Source organism: Sitophilus oryzae, unplaced genomic scaffold (assembly GCF_002938485.1).
Source record: "Sitophilus oryzae breed Bouriz unplaced genomic scaffold, Soryzae_2.0 scaffold_1356_pilon_pilon, whole genome shotgun sequence".
NCBI classification, from domain to species: Eukaryota; Metazoa; Arthropoda; class Insecta; order Coleoptera; family Curculionidae; genus Sitophilus; species Sitophilus oryzae.
The window spans coordinates 746,976-772,065 of NW_022146011.1; the positions used below are offsets into that span (position 1 = coordinate 746,976).

General features: G+C 34.8%; 1 protein-coding gene across 2 annotated transcripts in view; it reads left to right on the forward strand.

Moving 5' to 3' along the window:
* LOC115875230 (ecotropic viral integration site 5 ortholog) overlaps positions 1-16,605 on the forward strand; it is a 60,976-nt gene extending 44,371 nt beyond the window's left edge. Inside the window, exons 4-13 of one of the 2 annotated variants that reach the window (XM_030890646.1) lie at positions 62-253; positions 661-1,179; positions 3,469-3,705; positions 3,760-3,933; positions 6,423-6,584; positions 6,649-6,822; positions 10,720-10,983; positions 11,098-11,199; positions 12,211-12,264; positions 15,866-15,999. In XM_030890646.1, the coding sequence (XP_030746506.1) occupies positions 62-253; positions 661-1,179; positions 3,469-3,705; positions 3,760-3,933; positions 6,423-6,584; positions 6,649-6,822; positions 10,720-10,983; positions 11,098-11,199; positions 12,211-12,264 (1,878 nt within the window). In that variant the 3' untranslated portion in view covers positions 15,866-15,999. Of the gene's footprint in view, positions 1-61; positions 254-660; positions 1,180-3,468; positions 3,706-3,759; positions 3,934-6,422; positions 6,585-6,648; positions 6,823-10,719; positions 10,984-11,097; positions 11,200-12,210; positions 12,265-15,865 lie in introns of both variants that reach the window. The other variant, XM_030890645.1, reaches the window with a different exon arrangement.
* The last annotated feature ends 8,485 nt before the right edge of the window (positions 16,606-25,090 follow it).

Genomic DNA, 25,090 nt, shown 5'->3' on the forward strand with positions numbered 1-25,090 from the left:
GAATTATAACACCCTTATAATTATTTTGATACATAAATACTAACTATTTTTTTGTTACTAGACGAAATCTCCATGCGAAAAAGTGATTCGACGCGACATAGCTAGGACCTATCCAGAACATGACTTTTTCAAAGAAAAGGATGGACTAGGACAAGAATCCTTGTTTAATGTCATCAAAGCTTATTCTTTGCACGACCGCGAAGTTGGATACTGCCAAGGCTCTGGATTCATTGTAGGACTCTTACTAATGCAGGTACGTATCCAGAAATTATTTCTTTCATTAACAGTAAGTTGATTTCATTAAAAAATTAATTCTTTTAATTCGCGCCATTTTGTTTTGTTACTACAACATTTTAAGAATATCACCATTCAAAAATAATTTATTTTTGGTTTTCCCTCATTTATTTTTCATTCAATTCTTTCTCATTTCTTTGTGATTAAGCCACGATTTTTCAAAATTTCTTTTTTACTAAGCCGCTACCAAACACCAAAGGCCTCACTGTGAGTATCTGTCATTTGTCAAAAATGTTTAGTGTAAACGCACCATTTTACGCATGAATAAATAATTCCTGTTTAGATAAAAAAACCTTTGATATTTTTTATTCGTTTTTTTTGTACAACTGTCAAAATATGACAATACTTTTTCTTCTTTACAAACAGATGCCTGAAGAAGAAGCGTTCGCCGTGCTAGTCAAGATCATGCAAGACTACCGTATGCGGGACATGTTCAAGCCCAGCATGGCCGAATTGGGCGTGTGCATGTTCCAACTGGAAAACCTGGTCGCCGAGCAACTTCTCGATCTCAACCAACATTTCCAGTCGCAGAACTTTCACACGTCTATGTACGCCTCTAGCTGGTTCCTTACCCTCTTCACCACCGCCCTGAGTCTACCTCTTGCCTGTCGAATCATGGACGTGTTTCTTTCCGAAGGCATGGAAATCATATTTAAAGTTGCCCTGGCCATGCTGACTCTGGGCAAAGACGACCTAATGTCGCTCGACATGGAGGGTATGCTCAAGTACTTCCAAAAAGAACTACCGGCTAAAGCTGAGGCTGACCCCGAAGGTCTGCTTCAGCTAGCCTACAGCATGAAATACAACGCTAAGAAAATGAAGAAGTTAGAAAAAGAATATCACGTGATTAAGAGCAAAGAACAGGAAGAAATGACCGAGTTAAAGGTAAGGATTAGGGTTTCCGGAACCGGAGATAACGCGTTTTTTTGGTACTTTCGGTACTGACTAATTTTTCAGTGGATCAGTTCATCAATCAGAAAGGAAGGGATGGGTTTTCAAAGTAAAATTGATAAAAAATTGAGATTTTTAATGAAAATAATAGCAAATTATTAAGTAATCAGTAATGAAAAATTAACATGAACACAATTAAAAAAAAAGTATAGGTAACTTAAATTTCACATCAAACAACATAAACCAACTTAACTGAATTTGAGACAAAAGCCCTCCAATATTGAATTAAAAATGCAAATATCTATTAAAACAATAAATAATAAATATTATAGGAACTTCAAAAGAGAAAAGAAGCAAGAACAATAAGAAATAGCATCATTACTTATTTAGTAGAGTTTGATTTCGACCGCTAGAAACTATGAAAGGACTTTCTCACGTAACAAAAAAATATTTTTTTTAAATATTGTTACCAAGGCCTGGTTCTGTGATGGCCAAAAAGGTCTAAACCCTAATTCTTAGTATTAATTACAGTTTCCAGAACCGTAATAAAATATTTTCGTTCAACGATTGTGGAGTTTAGGGAATGCAATCCCGCAAATGCGGGATCCCTCTGAGATTCCGCGGGATCAAAGTTGCGGGATTTACCGAGGCGGGATCGATACATGGGTAACCGAATCGATCTCAATCAAGATCAAACCGCTTCGTTCGGGGCCGATGCGATGCGTCGACGCTCGGAACCCGGGGGATTCCCCTTACGGCCTGGCCATTAAAAATAAGTGAAACAAACAGGTTAGTTGTTAGATTTCTTTCTGGCGTATGTGAAGTGAAGAAAAGCGTTTAACTAGTACTCGTGGACGATTTCGTCAAATAAACCGCGGGACATAATTATCGGGACAAGCAAAATTTTAGGGTAAATTTAAAGTTGAATATCTCTTGAACTAAAAAAGATTTTTGGATTCGGTTTGGACCAGGTTTTAAATGCATCTATTGTGATTAAAATGCTATGTGGTTTTCGAAAATATATTCAGTGAATTCTCGTATACAGGGTGTTTTATAAGAGTGTGAAAATTTGGTTAAGAATCTTTTTTACCGCAAATTTACAATTTTTAAAAAATCGAAATTTTTACCAAGTACAACGAATCTGTATTGAAATTAGAAAAAACAATTTGATCGGTTTTTAATTTTTTTTTGTTTTAAGGAAAATACGACGTTTTTTTTCGAAAAATATGCATTTTTAGGTCATACGTATGGTCCTAAATGGTACAAAAAGCTTTGTACATTCTGCATATGCCAAAAAATTATTCATATAGAGTGTATCTAAAAGCAGATAACTAACACAAGTTAAAAAAAAAACTTCAACATCAGAATAATATTTTTATTTATAAAATAAGTAGATAAATTGTAATAAAATTTAAGTTTATTTAATATTAAATATATTTTTTGAACACTCTGTATACATCGGTCCAAATTTCTGTACATCTAGTTTAAGATACACGCTATATCAATATATTATGGGCCTATAGCAAAATGTACAATGCCTTTTGTACTATTTAGGACCAAAAGTATGACTATTGTTTACAGTCCCGCAATTTTGCGGATCCGCGGGATTGATTGCTTTAATCCCGCGGGTTTGCGGGATTGAGATTTTGGTGCGCGATTGCATTCTCTAGTGGAGTTCGTCAAAATAAAACCGATAAAAAATTGAGTTTCAAATGAAAATAATATTAAATTATTAAGTCATGAGATAGTAAACATGAACACAAATAATGACCACAAGCGAAAAAAAAAGAAAAAAACATAGGTAGCTTAAAAATTAGTTCAAACAACAACCAACCTCGAGATCAACTTAACTAATTTGAAAAAAAAACTTTCATTTTCAATTCAAGATGCAAATGCCTATAAAAACTTAACACAAAATATATAACTAATACATTTAGCAATAATAAAATAACATATTTAAACTTCAATATTTGCTAATAAATATTATAGAAACTTTTAGAAGTAAGAACAGTAAGAGACAGCATCGCTACTTATTTAGAAGAGTTTGATTTCGACCGCCTAGAAAGTATCAATAGTCTTTCGCACGTAACAAAAAATATGTTTTTAATTATTATTACCGAGTCCCGAAAGTACCGAAAGAACCGGGAATTAATAATTTCGAGTCACGGTTCTTTGATGTCTCAAAAGTTCTCCGGTTCTGAACCCTAGTAAGGATTATTATATTCACAGGGTGATCAAGTATTTTTGTAGCAAGACGTTATATACATTGTTAATTTTTGACAGAGATTAAGAACTGAAAACAAACAATTGAGGCATCGGTGCGAGATGTTAGAAGAAGAGAGTAAAGCCCTGGCAGATCGTTTGGTTCGAGGCCAAGTCAGTAGAGCTGAGGAAGAAGAAACAACATTCGTTGTACAAAGAGAGTTAGAACTTTTACGTCATACTCATTTAGACACCACCCATCAGTTAGCCTTAGCCAATGAGAAAATTCGTTCCTTATCGCTTCTAATGGAAGAAAATGTAAAATAATACTATAAATTTAATGTTTCTAAAACTAATTTAATGGATTTTTAGCATTCTTCCAGGCAGTCGTCCATAGAAGAAATCACACTCAAACAAGAACAATTGCAACAGAGAGAAGAGATGATTGAATGTCTGCAAGAGGAGTTGGTGAAAGTTAGGTTAAGGGAAGCCGAAAACGACGCTTTAATACGAGATTTGAGATCTAGAATACACGAATTAGAAGAGGTAATTTCCCCACTAAATTATTCTATATTAAGTTATATTTTTCTAACGATATTAATATCAAACAGGAGATATTTAAAACTGAAGTAGTTGGGTTAATCATTATTCAAACTGAAGCATTCTAAATTATAACGAAGCACTTTTAATGTGCTTTAAAACTGAAGCAATTTTATTTACATTATTTACAAGAACACTTTTAGTCAAAATGAATTAAGAATATAAGCATGATAAGGCGATGATTAAAATAGCTTCGGTTTTAATTGAAGCAGTTTAATAATCGATTACACTGAAACAGTTTTAAATACATAATTAATACGAGCAGACTGAAGCAAACCGAAGCAGATTTTTTAATAATTATAACTGCGAAGAAGCGGTTAAGAACCGAAAAAAGCGGTTTTAATTGCCACTAAAATTGGATTAGCTTTAATTTTTATCAAAACTGAAGCAGTTTTAATCCTCTTTAAAACTCTGAAGCAAATTTAATTTTTATTAAATTTGAAGCAGTTTTAATCTTCATTAAAACTGAGGCAAATTTAATTTTCATTAAAACTGAAGCAGTTTTAATCATTAAAACTGAAGCAAATTTAATTTTTATTAAATATGAAGCAGTTTTAATCCTCTTCAAGAATGAGGCAAATTTAAATCATTAAGAATGATGCAAACTGAAGCAGTTTTAATCCTCTTTAAAACTGAAGCAAATTTAATTTTTAAGAAATTTGAAGCAGTTTTAATCGTACTTAAAACTGAAGCAAATATATTTTGTCAAAACTGAAGCAGTTTTAATCCTCTTTAAAACTGAAGCAAATTTAATTTTTATTAAATTTGAAGCAGTTTTAGTCTTCCTTAAAACTGAAGCAAATTTAATTTTTATTAAATTTGAAGCAGTTTTAGTCTTCCTTAAAACTGAAGCAAATTTAATTTTTATTAAAATTAAAGCAGTTTTAATCTTCATTAAAACTGAGGCAAATTTAATTTTCATTAAAACTGAAGCAGTTTTAATCATTAAAACTGAAGCAAATTTAATTTTTATTAAATATGAAGCAGTTTTAATCCTCTTCAAGAATGAGGCAAATTTAAATCATTAAGAATGATGCAAACTGAAGCAGTTTTAATCCTCTTTAAAACTGAAGCAAATTTAATTTTTAAGAAATTTGAAGCAGTTTTAATCGTACTTAAAACTGAAGCAAATTTAATTTTTATTAAATTTGAAGCAGTTTTAGTCTTCCTTAAAACTGAAGCAAATTTAATTTTTATTAAATTTGAAGCAGTTTTAGTCTTCCTTAAAACTGAAGCAAATTTAATTTTTATTAAATTTGAAGCAGTTTTAGTCTTCCTTAAAACTGAAGCAAATTTGATTTTTATTAAAATTGAAGCAGTTTTAATCTTCATTAAAACTGAGGCAAATTTAATTTTCATTAAAACTGAAGCAGTTTTAATCATTAAAACTGAAGCAAATTTAATTTTTATTAAATATGAAGCAGTTTTAATCCTCTTCAAGAATGAGGCAAGTTTAAATCATTAAGAATGATGCAAACTGAAGCAGTTTTAATCCTCTTTAAAACTGAAGCAAATTTAATTTTTAAGAAATTTGAAGCAGTTTTAATCGTACTTAAAACTGAAGCAAATATATTTTATCAAAACTGAAGCAGTTTTAATCCTCTTTAAAACTGAAGCAAATTTAATTTTTATTAAATTTGAAGCAGTGTTAGTCTTCCTTAAAACTGAAGCAAATTTAATTTTTATTAAATTTGAAGCAGTTTTAGTCTTCCTTAAAACTGAAGCGGATTTAATTTTTATTAAAATTGAAGCAGCTCTAATTTTTATCAAAACTGAAGCAGTTTTAATCCTCATCAAAATTGAGTCAAATTTAATTTTTACTAAAATTGAAGCAGTTTTAATTGTCATTTTAAATCGTTTTTCTTAAAACTGAAGCAATTTTAATCTTTATTAAAACTCACGTAGTTACCGAAACGTTCCTCCAGATTTATAAAAATGCGCTTTGGCATATACATATGGCGTACAATATAAATGATCATTAAAATTGAAGCAATTTTAATAACAAATAAAAATATTGCAACTTTAATTATCACTAAAAGTGGAGAGTATTTAACAATCTCATAACCATATTACGATTATCAGATGATTAAAGCTGCTTCGGTTTTTATTGAATCAAATTTAATCTAATGTAGGCTAAATCTACTGAACACTTAAGCAGTTTTAATGATATTTGAAATTGAAGGACTTTTAATTTTCATTAAAACTGAAACTTAGTTGCTTCACACTTAACTGAAGCAATTTTAATTTGATAACTGCAGCAGATTTGGTATATGTAGCCTAAATCTACTGTACACGTAAACAATTTTAATAACAATAAAAGTAAAACTGAAGCATGGTTACATAACATGCTTTCAGAGTCGTAAAAAAGCATTTTAGTGTATCGTTTCTTTGTAATACAATAAGTTCTAAACTAAATTGTATACAAACGTTTATAGGAGAAGAAAACTCTAAGAGAAACGACTCCCGACAATAGCGTAGCTCACCTACAAGAAGAACTAATAGCGGTAAAACTTCGAGAAGCTGAGGCAAACTTGTCCTTGAAGGACCTGAGACAGAGGGTTTCAGAGCTCAGTAATCAGTGGCAAAGGCATTTACAGGTAAATTACATAAGTCTTGAAGACATTTTAATTACGATTTTACCATGATTCTTATGTATTTCAGGAGCACAGGCCTGAATCCAATAATTCCGGTGAACATACGGCACACAGTACTCCAAAGAAGTTACTTTTCTGGGAGAATAGACACAATGAAACTCAGAAACTCGAAGAGGAGTTGATGACTACCAGGATAAGAGAAATGGAGACTCTTACCGAAGTGAAGGAATTGAGATTAAAGGTAATATCCTAATACTGTGGGTAACACTTTCGCTCAGTATCTTCCCAGATTTATACACGTTGCATAAAACCAATTTTAATCAATAAAATATTTGAAAATATTATAAAATGTGTGAACAGTGCAACAAACTAACAAAACTTCAATTTTGCCACGTGAGAAATGTCAAAGAAAACAATAATTGTAAAACCTCTAAACTATCCCGGAAATGTTTTACGAAATATTTCTGGAAATATTTCGTGAAACATTTCGCAAAACATTTCTAGAAATACTTTCAGAAGTAAACTCAAAATAAGGCTGTGCTATAAAAATTAGTTCCCACGTTTCCTTAAATATATACATAATCTAACCAAACAAACAATCACGGCGCGTCTCGATCAATTTCTGGAAACGTGGGTCCCAGGTGGGACCCTCCACTGCGGCCGCGAGGGCCTATTGTGGCTCAGTTTCTACAAGCTCTTTAATAGAAAAAAAGCATTAAAGTTCACCCTCAAGACCCAGCCTTTTAACATAGGCCGTTATGTCCGAGGGTGATATGTCTTCTAGGTCTGATAGGTCTTGCGTGGGTTTGCCAAACACCTCAAACCTGGTCCTGCCCCCAGCGGGGCAGGTACACATAACGTGCTTCATTGTTTCGTCATCTTCCATACAGAGTCAGCATTCGGCGTCTTCCACCAGTCCCATCCTCTGTAGGTGTGATCTCAGCCGGCATTGGCCCGTGTATACTGCAGTAAGCGTACGCGCTCCGTTCCTACCAGCCTTTAGGAGTTCATCTGTTCTACGTTTGGATGGCCCTGCTAGGATTGTCTTGGCATGTTCCATTCCGGGACTGTCATACCAGTCCCGGAACGTCGCACTCCTAACCCATTCACAGAGCCTGTCTCTTGCGAGATTTTTTGGTACGCTAAGTGTCGGTTCTGGGCCCACGAATGGCGAGCCTGCACCAGTTTTGGCGAGGGAATCAGCACGTTCGTTTCCCTCTAGGCCGACATGTCCCGGTATCCATATTAGCGACACTATGTTCCTATCTCCTAATATATTGAGTAGTTTCTTACAATGAAGAATCGTCATGGACGTGCTTTTCGTTGCCTCAAGTGCTTTCAACGCAGCTTAACTATCCGAAAATATGCTTGTCTTCTCAGTGTATTGCTGTTCTACCAGCAGTTGCACACAGGTTTCAATAACATATAGCTCAGCTTGGAAAATTGTGGTGATTCAAATGCGGTGAAAAAATCTCAGTCTTTGGACTGCTGCAGTAAATTCCTGCGCCAGATCCTTTATCGTTTTTGGATCCGTCCGTTTACCAACACATTTCCGCAAGTTCGTCCCTATTCGGAAACAGGACGTTGTAGGTGCGCGTCAAGAGTTGGATTGATGGTGTGAGATCCGAGACCATTCCCAGAATCTCATCCGATTGTCACGGGCTTATATTTATCGTACTATTTTATGAAAGAGCACGAAGCAATCACCCAAGTAGCATTTGGACGTTATCTAACGTCGGGTATACGTCGCGTTCAATAAACCCGGTTCGACCGCCTGACGACCCGTATTTGCACCTAAATGGGGAATACAGATTCGGGTCGCCTCGACGTCGGTATCTGACCTAATAGGGAATGTAATTCTACCAGTTACCAACGTCATATTACGTTGGATTTTATTCACTTAAAATTCGTCGCTAAGCACTTACGTTACTTTTGGTTTCATATTCGCTACCAAGAATACATAAAAACCTAACCAAACTACCTAATTACAAATGGATTCGTAATAACTCCTCGAATATAACTATAAGTGCCTACCTAATTTCATATTATAATAATTCTGAATCATTAATCCAGACATCAGTTTTGTCAATGGAAGTAACTTTTTTGATATATCCGATTAAAATACTCCAGAAAACAACGAGCGCCTTCAAAATTAGGTAGATTTATGAAATAAAAATATCTATAAAAAAGTAACTCGCAAAATATTTTTTTTATTTTCTAGCTGGTTTAATCATAAAATTGTACTGTGGTTCCCCCCAAAATCAACCTTATCAATATTATTCTACTAGAAATCGGAATGTGAATATAAATTTTAAAAACAAAAAACGATTTTAAAATGGCTGACAATCGGATACTTGTTAAGAATGGCGGATTTCTGTTTCCGACTTAATATGAACTACCAATATACCAATTCCGACCGGGTCTCCAACATAAGTCGTCTCACACGACCGAAGTCATCAAACCGGACGACCGGCAATCGTATTATGACGTATATAATTCCAACGTACGCCACGTAACCTCACTTTGCGTATCAGTGATTTGTGGATTTGTGCAACTATATTTTAGTTTTTGTTTTCTCCTTAAAAAATGGACAGCCACATTTTTAAGATAGTATATATACAAAATTTAAAAGAATTGGAACCAGTACCTCACATGTGGGAGGAGGATGGAGTCTGCTGGTTTCCTAAGCTTAAAAATTAAATTAAGATGCACCAGTGTAATACAGCATCTCTTCCGAATAAAAAACATTCGTGGGTGAAGGCAAGATATCACTACTACTATTATTATTTTGCAAAAGCCTCGATCTCTTTCTGTAAAATGTAGATGAATGTGTAAATGCCTTTTTAGTGTTTTTTAGGCATAATAAAAAAAATAAGTTTGTTTACAAAAACTTTTTATTAGGTTATGTTCATGATGTTCATTAGGCCGCAAATGCTACTTAATGGGTTATATTTACGGACGTAAATAGAGATACGTAAATTAGGTTATAAATATGAACATAAAATACAACAAAATATAATTGGACGTTACTTTAGGGATTATCAGTGAGACGTATCCTATTCGGACAACGGGTAGACGTCGGGATAGTTCAAGTATATGTACGTCGTGCAAGCCAACGTGGGAACGACGTTGGAAAATTAATAAAAATGGTACGTTGTTATTTTGTAAGTCGACAGATCGTTGGATTTACCGACTCGGATCCAACGACGTCGCTTTTAATAGGAAAGCGACGTCACAGGTCGTATCACGAGTACCCGACCTAAATTTGCACAAAGTCTGACGTCGCTTCAGGTCAGATTTAGTTCGAAGTCAGATAGATGCTACTTGGGCAAGGTCAAACGTTGTGGTGGCTTCAGAAAAATAAGTAAACATGGAGCATGAATAAATATCATTAATTTGTAATGGAGTGTAATGTATTACCACTATATTAAACTGATATGAAAAATCAAAAACAGTGTATTTAGAAAACAGTTACCGATGGTAGTCTACCATTATTAATTACAATATAGTAAAAAATATATTTCCAAAACTTAAGATCGTAAAACCGCTGAGCAATACGCAGCAACTAACTGTTCTGGCGGTCCGCCTTTTATACGTTATAATCCACGGTTGTTTATTAAAATTAAAAAATTAAACATAAACTATTTAAAAAATCTTGCAGGTTGAGTGAAAAGTTTTGTTCTTCAATATCTACTCTACATATTATAAACGCGTGTTCAAATACTAATTTTGTGGAATATATATCAATATAAAACGCGATGTAATTAACGAAATATCATGGTAACAACAGCTATTTTAGAAACGTTTAGGTTTACTTATTTCACTAAGATTTATGAAAAAAATCCTTTGCCTCGGGTACAGATACCGCCACGTTTTGGAAATAGCTCAAAACGAAACAAAATCGAACGAGGCAACAGGAAACGCCAAAAAAATCCCCCCACGAGTAGTTTTCGGGCGCTTTTAAGAATCGAAAGTAGGGTCGAGGGGGTAGAAGTGGGTCAAGACAACTGGAAATAAATCGAAATGCGACAAAGTTGGGCGACGAAATGCGAGCTTGACCTGTTTCGAAGAGTTCTCCACATAGTGTAGAGGCTGTTTAGCATTTTAACACACACAAGTATATAATGTATCTTTATAGGTTATGGAATTGGAAACCCAAGTGCAAGTCGGTACCAATCAACTCAGACGCCAAGACGAAGAAATCAAGAAACAACGGGAAGCTCTTGAAGAAGCAGAAACCAGAGACAAAGATGCAGCAGCTCGGCTTCTTGAAGAACAAAGAAGGTACTCCGACTTGGAGAGCAAGATGCAAGACGAACTGATGAAGGCTCGTATCAGCGACGCCGAAAAAACACAAGCCGTTGCCGAATTGACGCAGAAAATTAGCCAACTCGAACTCAAGGTAAGAGAAAATACAAGAAGTGTCATGGAGAAATACGCCAAAAACTTCAAAACTGTAATTTTAATTTATTTTAACGAACTTAACTTATCGAATAAATAAATATATTTGTTCTAGAGTCAAGAAATCGCTACAGAGGGTGAACTACGCATCCATTCAATGGACGATAGCGATCGAGTGCGCGAACTTCAAGATAAAGTAGCTGACCTGCAAGCTGAGGTATTTTTCTTAAATTCCTTAAGCTAAAATTCTTTCATTAACAGCACCTTGCTTGCTGCTAACCAATTACTACTAATTAAATTCATGTAAATTATGTAAATAACGCTAATAAAAAATACAAGATGTGCGCCACTGGCTCCCTTTAATATCATAGACTTAATAAAACATGTTTATATTATTAATTATTACTTTTGATTTCTAACAACAATTTCTCTTGACGGAACCAAAAGGCCAAAACGACTACTTGCAAATTTTGAAGTAAAATTAGTGGAAAAAGTTAAAAATTTGGTAACTTTTCTACTAATCGAAAGTTTTCTTCTATTAAATTGAAATTAGAGGAACTAACTAACTAGAGTAAACGCACGAATGTTTGGGAGTGATTCATCGCTTGATGAAGTTAGAATCGACACGCGCGCCATCATTTTTACATTAAAAACGTAAATTTTTACCGCAGACGTAGGTTTTTAAAGGCCCGGTCTAATCATTTGCCTACGCTCCTCCTACTCATTCTAAAATGTTAGCGTGATTGACAAAGACGATACTATATCGCGTTTCTTTGATTGATTCGTTTTTGTGCGTCAGTCCATTGGTGTGCTTGCAGTGCGACCAATGAGGCATTCCATTTTATGTTTATAACCAAATATATGTTTTGACAAGACTTTGACAATTAAAACAACAGATTATATATTGATTATTATATGACTTGAAAGACCACGGCACTGGAATTAAGTTTTATGTGACCTTGAACAGATTAGTTCACATGGTAGCGACCGATGAATCGCTCCCAAACATTCGTGGCGTTTACTATACGCTGATCGAAATTACTATTTTCGATGATCCGAATGAAGGTTAAGGAGACCGTTATCAAAATTCCAGCTTTTAGTATGGCCTTTTAGTAACTCTATGTTATCTCTATAGTTTTATTGCTCTATGATTAGGAGTTCATTATCACCTCTAGCTATATGTATATGTAACCATGACACTAACCTATTAATATCGACGTTTATTTAGTTTCCAACGCCAATTACAAGCCCGGAAATTGAGCCGTGGAAGTGGCTCGAGTAAGTTAGTACTGTCCCCGTTTCTATGTAATATTTGTTGTGTCGCTTAGAGGCTTAGTGCAACATTGTAGCATCCTTAATTCATGTGTAAAATTTTTAATAATAAATACTGTATCTGTAGATATATCATGTGTAGTAGTGCATGGTGTTTTCTTTATATTACAGAATTATTAAAATTTATATTCGGTGTAAAATAATTCGAAAAGGATTAAGGAGGATTAAAACGCGCCGTAGATAGACGATGATAATAAAATATATAGCCTTACGAGTGAAAGAACGATTTCGACATACAACTGTCACTGTATTGCATTCTCTCAAGTATAAACTATACTTACATATGTATATAGCTTATATTTGTAGAATAGGCTTTAACATGCTCAATATTTCATCAATTTTAAAAATATAATAAGAAAGCATATACCGGAAAAAAATACAAAATCACAAAAGTTTCCATAACTTTTGAATTGACTTAACTTCTTTTTATCTTAAAAAGCATGCATTTCAATTGTAGGTATTATTAATTAATAATCTGGATATTAATCTCAAAAATCGTATTATTTGCATGAATTAACTATACCCAGTATATAGTATCGTTTTAAATAGGCAGGCATGTTACAGGAAACATTTCAAAAACATTGAATTCAATTTGACTAATAGATTTTAGATCAGTTTAAAGTAGTTTTTGCTAAGTGCACGGTGCAGTAATTTAAAACTTTCTTTAAAGTATTTGGTGTCATATGAAGTTAATACAATTTTTTTCAAATATAGAATTAATTTACAGAGGCGATAGCTTCTCAGGAATTTTTGACGTAGTTTATTTATTAGATCTTTCGAGGTGGCTATTGACCTGATCAGATCTATTGTGGTCCTCTTCTGATCTCCTTCAGGTAGAAATCTACGATCTTAGATAAAAAACTATTTGAAACAAGAAATAGCCATTTAATTCGATAGTCAGCACCATTAAAAGTGATCAACTCAGTAACCATCAGTACGAAGTTGGTCAAAAAATGTTTAGTGAAGCTGAACAAGCTTGACTACTCTGGATGCCAACCTACCAAGGAATAGAAGGCAGTGAAAAAGCAAACGATCTAGCTAGAAAAGGAGCGAACACTCCACTAACTGGACCAGAACCGTTCTGCTTCACAAGTGGAAACCAACTTAAAGCAGAACTCAAGAACCTGGAATGTAGAATGAGTGAGAGGGGGGTTACTCACTGCGACCTTAAAGATCTATTTTACCCCCTTCCTTGAGACATTACACAGGATATTGAGACAAGATATCCCATCCTCCTCTGACAACAGATGTTCTTCCTCCGAGGGTACACACCCTTCCACGGTTGGAGTTTGGCCCTCCGTGCCGCTCTTCACAGTCGAGGAGCTTTCCTCGGGCTACCCGTGAGGTGGAGGCTGGAAGATCTGTCTCCATTTTCTCCACCTCTTTAACTTGGTCTCTCTTTAGACCTGATACCAGTGTTGTCCCGTATCTATAACAGAGGATATGCCCCTCCTTCTCTATTGCCTCCTTGGATTTGAGGTCAATTCCTATTGTGAGCACCTGACCATGACCCTTCTCCCTCGAGTTGATGACTCGCCAACTCGATGTCCTTACATTGAGGTTCTGACCCTGGATAAGGCTCAGCAGGTAGGTGGTGTCTTTCCCCTCCCTCCTTTAGGGATGTTTTCTCCCGTCACTGCAACCAGTTCCGGCTCCTGCCAATTTTTAAGCTTAGGTGTGATTTCCACCAACCAATTCGCCGATTCTTGAGATACACAATCTATGAGGATCATATCCACCTGAAAGTGTATCCCCGCAAAACTGACCCACATTTTGTAGATCGTTGTGTTGCGATCCGATCGCCACTACTTCCAGTATATCCTCTGGGAAATCCTTTGGCAGCACCGCCACTTGAGCTAGCAATGGCGGCAAAGCTGGTGATACGTCCCTGCTTGCCTCCCAGTGTTGGACGGCTGTCCATCCTGGCTTTTTTCTCTCCATGCTGGAGAAGAGGTGAGAGGTTCTCGCTCCCTCTCTTGCCCTTTGATGGAGATGAGTCAGGTTGTTTCTTGGTTTCATTACTCTCCCCTTTTCGGAGGAGTTTTGTCGCTTTTAGATTCTTTCTTCGCTTCGTGGATCAGTCGCAGGTATCTCCGTGCTTCTGCTCCGCTAAGACCTACTCTCAGAGGATCGTCTAGCCCGCCTGGTTGACCCAGACCGGGTAGACGAAACGGCAGCTTGTGTCGATTATTGGGTCTAGAGGTAGGCTTCCGACCCTTGCTGAAGAAGGTGGTAGCTTGCGTGCCACTTGTGGAGGATGATCCCAAGCAAGTGTCAGTCGCCCCTCTTGTAGTTTCCTTTGGATTTGGTCCCTTGGAACTTTCATTTGTAATTTTCCCAGTGTCGCTAGTGGGCTTCCCCCACAGCTTCACCGGTGGTGTTTTTAGTACTAGATCTCATAGTGTTCCCACTAGTCGCTAGGTATAGTCGGTCCACTTCTACTGAGCCCCGCATGTAGAAGTAAGGGGTAAATACAATGGGGTGCCCCCTGATGCTCCAACGTTGAGGGCAGTAATGGCTAGCCCTCTATCTAGCCACGCGTCAATTTGACCTGGTCCCGCCATCGTAGGATTTAGGTTTTTGGTGAGGTTGTCTCCTCTTGGTCCAGGCGGTTAAGCCAAGACCCAGATCAGGGGCTTGGAACAACCTCAAAAAGTAAATACCACTCCTGCAACTCCCAGTGGATGATATGCCAAGAACGTACAACTTTGAGAAACGTCTCAATGTAGTATTAAGTAATAAAAAGGATTGGAAGAGAGAAACGTCTGCTCAGCAATTAAAAGACCATACCATAACTTGGTATACTGATGCTTCCAAAACCAATGCGGGAACAGGGATCGGAGTATTTGGGCCGAGAACTAAATACTCCGAATCAATGGGCACCTGCCCTAGCATCCTACAGGTAGAAATCTACGCTATCGAAAGATGCGTACAACTTATCTTAGATAGGAACTATCGGAAACAAGAAATAGCCAACTTATCTGATAGTCAAGCAGTATCAATCAAGTCGAAATTGACCAAAGAATGCATAGAGAAGCTGAATAAATTAGGCGGAGCTCAAGAACTTGGAAGACCCCATCCGCAACCTGGAATGTAGTAGATTGAAACTAAGAAGAAACGGCGAATGCAGATTCTGTGGGGAAAATGGGGATACACCAGTACACCTCATCACTGAGTGCGCCGAGACGACAACCATTCGTGCCATGAATTTTAGTACGACTGATATTGGAGATGGAGAACTACCCTCTATAAAACCGTCCCAGATACTGGCTTTTGTCAAAGCCCTGGGACTGTATGATGAGTTATAATTCAAGAAAGGGGGACACAATAGATCTGTAGGTTGCAGTGATTAATCCCCCTCCCATTCATTCTAAATTCTAAAAATTCTAAACCCCCTCCCACTCATTCTACATTGTATCGCGTGCCCAAATTCAATGAAAATTGCTTTATCGATAACTGAAACGTTCGCTTCTGTAACCTTATTATCTAACTCTTTTTTACTATTTATCAGATAGAAAACTACTAGGTACCTAACTTGATATTTTCTTAAGGTAATCAGACTGGAAAGGCGTACCACACGTACCGGGGCTCCCCTACAGTCGGGTCGGTCGCATTCCATTGACAGCACCGACGACGACAGCAAGTTCAGAGCGGACGACCCCTCGCTACACCTCACGATAGCCCCGGTGTCCCCCACGGAGCCCCCGGCAAATAGTTTTGCGGAGATGGCCGAAAAGGACGCCAACATGAACGTCAACAAAGTCAACAGTGTCTGACGCTCGTACTAGACGTTATTTTTTGGACATTAAAATTGGCCACTCTGGGTCTTGCTAAGAGTTGGATGTAAGAGTCGTACCGGGTGTTTTGCAAAAGTGACTCCCCTTATAACTTTTTTAGTTACACAATAATTGATGAAAATTTCCATGCGCTAAATGTTGATGGACGTATTTTTTTAATGTTTTTTGAACGAAAAAAAAAGAAGCCTATCAAATTTAAAAAATAATAAAAAAAGCATGTTTCAATATCTAAAATGGTTCTTGAGTTATCGCGTGTTACGTGTTAAAAAGTTGAGTACATATTTAAATTATCGCGATTATGGACGTTTTATTATTATAAAAAAAATGGACACCATAACGATATTCTTAAGGTGCGTTCACACCGGCCGCACCGCGCCGCGCAAAACATTTTTTTAACATGTACTTTTAAAGTGTATTTTTTTAGCGCGCAAAAAAGTATATGTTGAAGCAGCCGGTGTAAACACCTTTATAATTCCATTTTAGATGCCCAGAAACATATCTAATGAAATGATCTAGTTATCTTTCCGAAAAAAAACCTTTATACAGGGTGGTCCATTAGTGCGAGGAGGTCCAATAACATCGATGTTGTCGAAGGTATGAAAAAAAGGTTTGGTTTGGTGAATATAAAGGTTGCATGGTTTTATAAAGAGGCATATCCTAAAAATATTTTGTTGTATACCGGGTGTCACATAAAAATGTTATTTATGTATATAAATGTTACCCTGTATATAAGAAAATACTTTTAGGATACGCTTCTTTATAAACCATGCAATGTATGTATAAAACGTTTTTCATACCTTCGACAACGACGACGATATTGGACTTTCTCGCACCAATGGGCCACCCTGTATAAACGTCTTTCGACCAGGGAAACTCGTACCTGTATCTCCGATAAATGTGGCAACACCGTCGCATTTTTCTCACTTCGAGTCAATAAGATCCCTATGCGATTCACTTCCACACAATATGTAAATACCAAATTTCATTTTTTTTATCTGAAAAAGTAAGAAAGTTTTAGGGGGGGGGGCTACTTTTAAAAAACACCCGGTATATTAATTTCTGATATACAAGCAGGGTGCATTAATTGTTGTTAGTTCTTAGAGATTACGATAACCGTGATGATACAATGAATTAATTACTAAATAAATTATCAGACATTTAGGCAACACATTGCAATTTTTTTTTGGTTTTCTAGTTGTCCTACTATACTATTATTTATGCTTATCGTTTTTTTGAAAGCTCGTCTGTAAAGAATTAATACAAAAAACTCTTAAAAAATCACTAGCCACTAGATAAAAAAATTAACAAGTATTTTCACTTTTTTACAATTTTTTAGTACTTAATTTAACAAAAAGTCATTAAAATAGTATTAAATAATGTTTAAGATAGGCACAAAAAAAATTGTTAACGCCGACAGTACATACGAACTAATTGTAATGTAGTAAGGTCCAATAATAATGAGAAAAAAAAGTGTTGGTAGATTTTTTAAAATTATATTATATTATGCGTTAACTAAGTATTAGAAAAAGTGTTTGGCTGTAATATTTATTGAGGTTAAGGCAAAAAGTCGCTGTGAGCAAAGAAAAAAATCTACAACAATTACAAAAGAGAAAACTATAAAGTTAAGATTATATTTTGCTTACGGTGAATATTTTCCTTAAAAGAATTGTGTTTGTGTATACGGGGTGATGCGAATTGTATTCGGGAAACTTCAGCAGCATATTCTGTATATGAAAATAAGTAAAAAAGTTCGTATATGTCCTAAAATGCTTAGTTTCGGAGATAAAGGGTGTAGAAGTTTCATTTTTTATTTCGATTTTTTCCAAATAATTTGTGAACTACCGTCAATATTTGGATAAAAATTGGTGTGTGGATGTTTTTTGACATGAGAAATTAGATTTATGGCGAGTTTATACAACATTGTCGTGATCATAATCATAATTTTAGTCTAAAGCATAAGCACAGTCACAATCACAGTCTAATAACTTTAATGATAATAATCTTGTCAACGAGTTTATTTTTTGTCAGTGATGCCATATATTGATTATTTCGATTACAAATATCTTGAGAACTGTTGCTCGTAGCGATTTTTACCAAGAGACCCTTTTTAAGTAAAAAAAAACGGAGAAATTATATTTTTCATTCAATAGTTTAATACAGGTACGGAAGAAAAGTTATTTTATTCAAAACAGTTAAAAAACATGTAGGTGGCGCTCCCTATAAGTAGGAGTCGCAAACTTAAAAAAACACAACATTTTCATCCAAATAGTGATGTTAGTTTAGTTATTTAGAAAAAAAAACGAAATAAAAATGAAACTTTGTTAAATCGCTACCGCTTATGTTGAGATCCCACCGCTGCCACCAAACGTTATGGAATCAAAGCTGCTTCTTCTAATGCTGTTGCTTTGATAATAATTTTACACTTGATTTTTGGTTAAATATTTTATTTTATACAGGATGTCTCAGAAATAAGTGCAGATATTTTTACTAGTAGTATATTTCGACCCCAGAAACACGCCTGAGGTTTTTTTGTGAAAAATAATTGTTGACAATTTAATTTTTTTTTTGACATTTTCCGGGAGATTTAAAAAAACTTTTTGTGCCACAGTGGTATTCACCTGAGATTTCTCTACGGTGTATCTAAACCTTGCAGTGTTGCCACCTCCTACGTTATCCACATTCTACATAATTCTATATTTATAAATTAAGAACAATTTTAAATGTCCACACAGAAAATTAGGAATGTTATTTTAATTTTTTATCAATGCTCATTACTAATAGTTCTAGGGAAAAAACACATTAATTATTTTTAGTACATACCCTTTCAATGAAAACCTAACGGTAATCACCGAATATTAATTAAAACATTACTTTTGAGGTTTACGAAAATCTTTGTTATGCTCCAAAATCACTTTATTTAGAACTAAATTTAATAAAATTATTCATCATATTATTCACAATGAGGCCACAAAAAAAAATCCAAAATGTTTATCGTAATTCAGAATTTAATATATCGCATAGCCCGACGAATAACCGATTCATACGAACGACAAACGTCCGATGACATGCGGTGTTGCCGGATTACCTGAATGTAAAAATGTGACTGAAACTAATTAACAAATCTAATTAAATCTAGGCAGGGATACAACAACTTCTACACCCTGTATCTCCGAAACTAAGAATTTTAGGACATGTACTTATACGAACTTTTTTACTTATGTTTTTCTGCTAAATATATTGCCGCAGTTTCCCGAGTACAATTCGGGACCGCCTTGTAGATAGAGAGATTTTTGTTATAAAAATTTATATTTTGTTTAATTTATCACATTTTTGTCTGGCACAAACATAAAGCGTATTTAGAATATTGTAAACGACATTAGGGAAAAAATAAAATTAATAAACACAATATTAAAGTAGTCCTGAATGTGATTAAGTAATAATTAAAATAAAAAGATAATTTTGTTGAAAAATACAGTTAATTTTTATTACACAGTATAAATTCATTCCTTATTTTTTTTCGTTAGAGATTTTTTTTGAAATTATTTTATACATTCCTATTAAATTATTATATTTATTTAAATAAACTTAATGATAATGATACTCTGTATGAGAACACTTTGATGTGGATATTGTCTAACAACAAAAAACTATTTTTTTGTTTGTTGTTTTTTAAAATTTTTAACTATTTTTTTTTTCTTGAGCGAATTATTGGTTTGTAATTTATTTTTTTTAGCTCGGAGATTTTAGATTTTTGTTATGTAGTACTCTGTTTCAGTTAATGTTAACTATTTACTTTTAATTGACTAAGTTATTAATATTGTTTACTGTATTATTTTTTACCATATTAATAAAGAAATTTTTGAAAATGGTGTGAAACTTATTTTTTTATTGTACTTTACGGACCCCTTTTGTTACCAAATTTGTTAAAATAAATATTGTCTTAAATAAACGATTTATATATTAAAATTTTTAGCTTTTTTTTGAGGAGGAGGGGAAAAATCTTGCATAAGACACCGTTGGGTAGTGTCGGATTCCTACCGACTAAAAAAACCCTCCTCGCATTCCATCGCTCTATCCAGCTGGAAACCGCTTGCGCATTACTTCAGCTGGAAGGCATTCTATTTCGTTTGGTTTCTATTATTTCTCGAATGCATCTATATGTAATTTTCCATGACATTTCACCACTTAGTAGCCCTTGCATCATATTTTTGGCATTAAAGACTTGTCCACCACTGTCCCGTTGGAATGACTCCCTAAACTGCTTCCATTCATTGCAGAGGAATAGTGTGTGTTCGACACTGTCAACTTCCTTGCAATACATACACAAATTTGAGGTGGATCTCTCCCTTTTATGCAAATAGTTGTTAAAGCATCCGTGCCCTGTCAATGCCTGAGTTAGGAAATAGCCCGTCTCTCCAAAGCTTCTGTCTAACCAGATATTAATGTCTGGTATGAGATCATGTGTCATAGATCATGTCACATAGATCTACCATATCTATCTAGATCCCACTCCTTTTGCCATTCAATCATCAGTATGCTTCTTGCCTCCAGTTTTTTGTCCCTTTGTATCTCTCTCTTCTCTCCTCTACAAGTAGGTGAATAGGCGGCACCCCGGATATGACATTTAATGCTTCAGCGGAGACGGTTCTATATGAACTGCAGATCTTGAGGTTCAGTTTACGGTGTATAGCTTTAAGTTTTTGCCTTATATATCCCTTTGATATTGCGAAGTGCCACACTGGGGCGGCATATAACAGTTGAGAGTGTGCTACACAGGCTAGGATTCTACGTTTGGAAGCAAGTGGCCCTCCTATATTAGGCATCAGCCTACCCAGTACGGTCAAAGTTCGTTCCGCCTTTCGTATAACTTGATTTATATGCTCGCCGAATGTAAGCTTTGAATCAAGCCGAACTCCAAGATATCTTATTGCATTCTTTGGTGAAATTGTTGTACCGAGAAGCTCAAATGATATAAGAGAGAGTTTCCTCTTGGTGGTTAATAAAACCGCTGCAGTTTTGTTCGGTGCTAGTTTTAAACCTTTGCGCTCGATCCAGTTGGCCACTCTTTGTAGCCCTGCATTAGCAACACTCATGAGTGTCTTTTCGTTTTTGGCCATTACCACCTACGTCATCGGCAAAGCCGATTAGTGTTACTCTTTCGGGCATTGCCGTTTCCAGTAGGTCGTTGTACTGGATATTCCATAGTGTTGGGCCAAGTACTGACCCCTATGGCACTCCACTGGTTACGTTAATCTGCCTTTTAGCAGTATCGTCTTCAATTAAAATTGTCCTTTCAGAGAGATAAGATGCCACCATGTTAGTCAGAAACGAACTTATACCCCATTTTTGCATTTCGTCCAGAATGATCTGCCACGAAGCACTGTTGAATGCATTTTGCACATCTAGAATAATTACTGCGCATAATTTTCTATTATTTGGTGCATAATCTACTGCTTGTCTTTCAATAAGAAGTACATGTTCGATCGCATGTATTGTTTGTCTACCTTTTCGAAAACCATATTGGCGCGCTGGAAGAGTTCCTATTCGATCGAGTTCTTCATTTTGTAATAAGTATAAGGTGTTCATATAGTTTTCCTTCTATATCTAAAAGACATATCGGTCGGTATGCCGCTAAATTTTTAGTTGTTTGATTTGACAAAACTGCCACCCCCCTAGTATACCCTACTCAGATAATATACAGGGTCCGGCAAAAGTGCGTCGGACATCTATAGCTAATAAAAAAGTTAGGAATTTTGTTTAAATCCATGCAAACACCTAAAAGAACCTACCTTTCAGAAAAATATTTAAACTTCTACAGGGTGGCTCGAAAAGTGCGAATGGATAGGGATGAATAATTTAAATGGAACCCTCTATATTATTTTTTTTTATTAGATGGAGAATTAAAAAATGAACATTTTTTGTATTTAAAGTATTTCAGAATTTTTAACGGTTTTGCGGATATTCGTGGTATTATTTTACATATGGGATTTCAACAGTAATTTTTATCAAAGCTACCCAATGTTTTTCGTCTTGTCCGCCATGAAGAGCCATACGTAATAAAACCGCGGATATTTGTGCGATAAATAATTAAAAAAAAATTAAAACACTTTATATACAAAAAATGTTTATTTTTTAATTGTCCACCTAACAAAGAAATAATATACAGGGTGTTTAACCTCTATAAAACCGTCTCAGATACGGGCTCTTGTAAAAGCCCTGATACTTTATGATGAGATATAACTCAAGAAAGGAGGATACAATGGATCTACAGGGTGTCCCAGGTTGAGCATACATTAGAAGTTTCTAGAGAATCAATAGAGATTACAAATATTTTCAACATGGTGGCACAATACCGGAAATTCCGGAACTTGTCAGCAACTTTCTTATTTTAAATGGGTGTCCCATTTTTTATTACATACTTAAATTCTCTGTAAGATTCTATGCATTTTGATGTTAAACACTTTATATCTAACATTTACCATTTTTGAGAAAAAAGAAATAAAATTATTGGACGAAAAGATTACCTGCTAAAAAAAAATTTATAGTCTAAAAAACAAATTTAGTGATTACCATACCCACTGTGACATAAGGAGAAGAAAAATGTAGCTATCTCTTTCAAAAATTAAATTGTTCAAATGTCATGTGGCCACACCAAAAGCGTGTAGCGTTCGGCGTGTGTAGCAAAAAACGCAAATGAAAACAAATCAGTTTGTTTTCTGTAGCGTCTTTAGCGTTTTCTAAGATGAGACCCCGTCATAGGCGGACGTTATATTTAATAATACAGTAAAAATAAATTAAATAGCATGCATTTTTTTCCATTTAAGGGATTATCTAAAAATATTTTTTATAAAGAACATCTACTGTTTAGGAAGATCCTATTAAATTTAAAAATTTGAAGGAAATGTTTGAAGAAGTGCAGTTTGAAATGTTGAAATAAGTAATAAATTAAAGGAATATTTTCTTACGCGTAAAAAATAGCTTTTTTATGCGTAAAAAGTGTTTTTTTTGCGTAAAAAAGGTTTTTTAACAGAAACAAACAGTTTTTAAAGCGTAAAAAATAGTTTTTTACGTGTAACAAAGAGTTTTTTTTACACGTAATTTTTTTTTTTGAATAAGAGTTTTTTACTAGAAACAATAAGTTTTTGACGCGTAAAAATTAGTTTTTACGTGTAACAAATGGTTTTTTACACGTAAAAAATATTTCTTTTTGCGTAAAAAAGGTTTTCTACCAGAAATAATAATTTTTTACGTATAACAAATAGATTTTTACACGTAACAAATAGTTTTATACGCGTTAAAAATAATTTTCTACCAGTAACAAATAGTTTTATACGCGTTAAAAATAATTTTCTACCAGTAACAAATAGTTTCATACGCGTAAAAAATAGTTTTTTACGTGTAACAGTTTTATTCGCGTAAAATAATAAAAATAGTTTTTTACGTGTAACAAATATTTTTTTACACGTAATAATTTGATTCACTTCTACAAAATTTGTATTAAAATATCAATATTTTTGATAAACACGTGGACTGCTCACAAATACACGGCGCGTCACTACGTATTTCTAAGCCGTTAACACGTTTCGTTACGAGTTCGTGTGTCAGGGCCGTCGCATTAGCTCGTATGTCACGGCCTTGAATTTTTACTCCCAGCGCGCGTAAAGAAGTTTCACTCCAAAATGATTCATAAAGCATGTCCTAAAATTGCATTAGCAACTAGAAATATTTACTATTCTATTATATAATTATAATTATTTATTATATTATATTATAATTATAACAAGTACTAACCACAACACTACAACATAAAAAAACTATACACATATAAACTAAAATTTCGTAAAATAAATAGCAAATAATAATTATTATTTTTACACACACCACTGACACTAGCAGTAGATTGTGTTTGTCTTGGAATATATGCCCCGGCCCGTCCACAATTCAATCCCAGCATCTTTTATCTTCGTCTCTTCAACGCTAACCGCGCCGATCTCGCCTATCTCTTTCTCACAGGATTGATTGTTGGACGGGCCGGGAATCCACGAGCTTGCGACGTTACTAATTGACAGCTTGATAGAAACTGCAGACCTGCCGCGACATTTGCGTGTTTTTAATGGACACAAACCGCTTAAAAAACGGTAAAATCGCAAAAAGCGCTTGAGACGCAAAAAACGCAAAACGCTAAAAACGCTTTCTGTGTGGCCGTGGGCTAAGAGTTTAAAAAGTGTATTTATAAAAATATACCTCGTATTTTCGCTCTTTAGTGATATCTAATAGTTGATATATTAATATACCGTATGATCGAAAAAAAAACAGGGCAAAGTTGGTTTGGAAATGATGACCGATAGTATACTGCTTTTTGAACAAAGTTTCAAAGTCATAGAGGCTACTAGTTAAAATCAAAAAAAATATATGCTTTGAAATTAAATCTTAATAACTTAAAAACGATTTATTTTAGGTATAGGAACATGTATAGTCAAAAAGTAACGAATGGAAAAGCCTTTGCACTAGCGAAATAAAAAAAGTGGATTTCCATTTGAAAAAAATGATTTATGATAATTTTTTAATCGCTCAATTCCATGACAGCTGCGGCCATTATTATATGACATACGGACAATTTAATTTTTGAAATAGATAGTTACATGTCTTCGCTTTATGGTACAGTGGCTGTGGTAATCACTTAATTTGACGTTCAGGCTATACACATATTTTTGACAGGCATTTTTTTTTCGTCCAAAAATTTTAAATATTAACGGTTAACGTTAGGAATAGAGTGTTTGATATCAAAATTCATAAAATTTTACAGATAATTTAAATATGTACTAAAAAATGGAGGCACCCATTTAAAATAAGAAAGTTGCTGGTACTTCCGGAAGTGCCGCCATATTGAAAATATTTTTAATCCATAGATCTCGTTGTAACACACTGATTTGCCACAAAATCTCCAATCTAGATGTTGTAGTTCTCTAGAAACTTCTA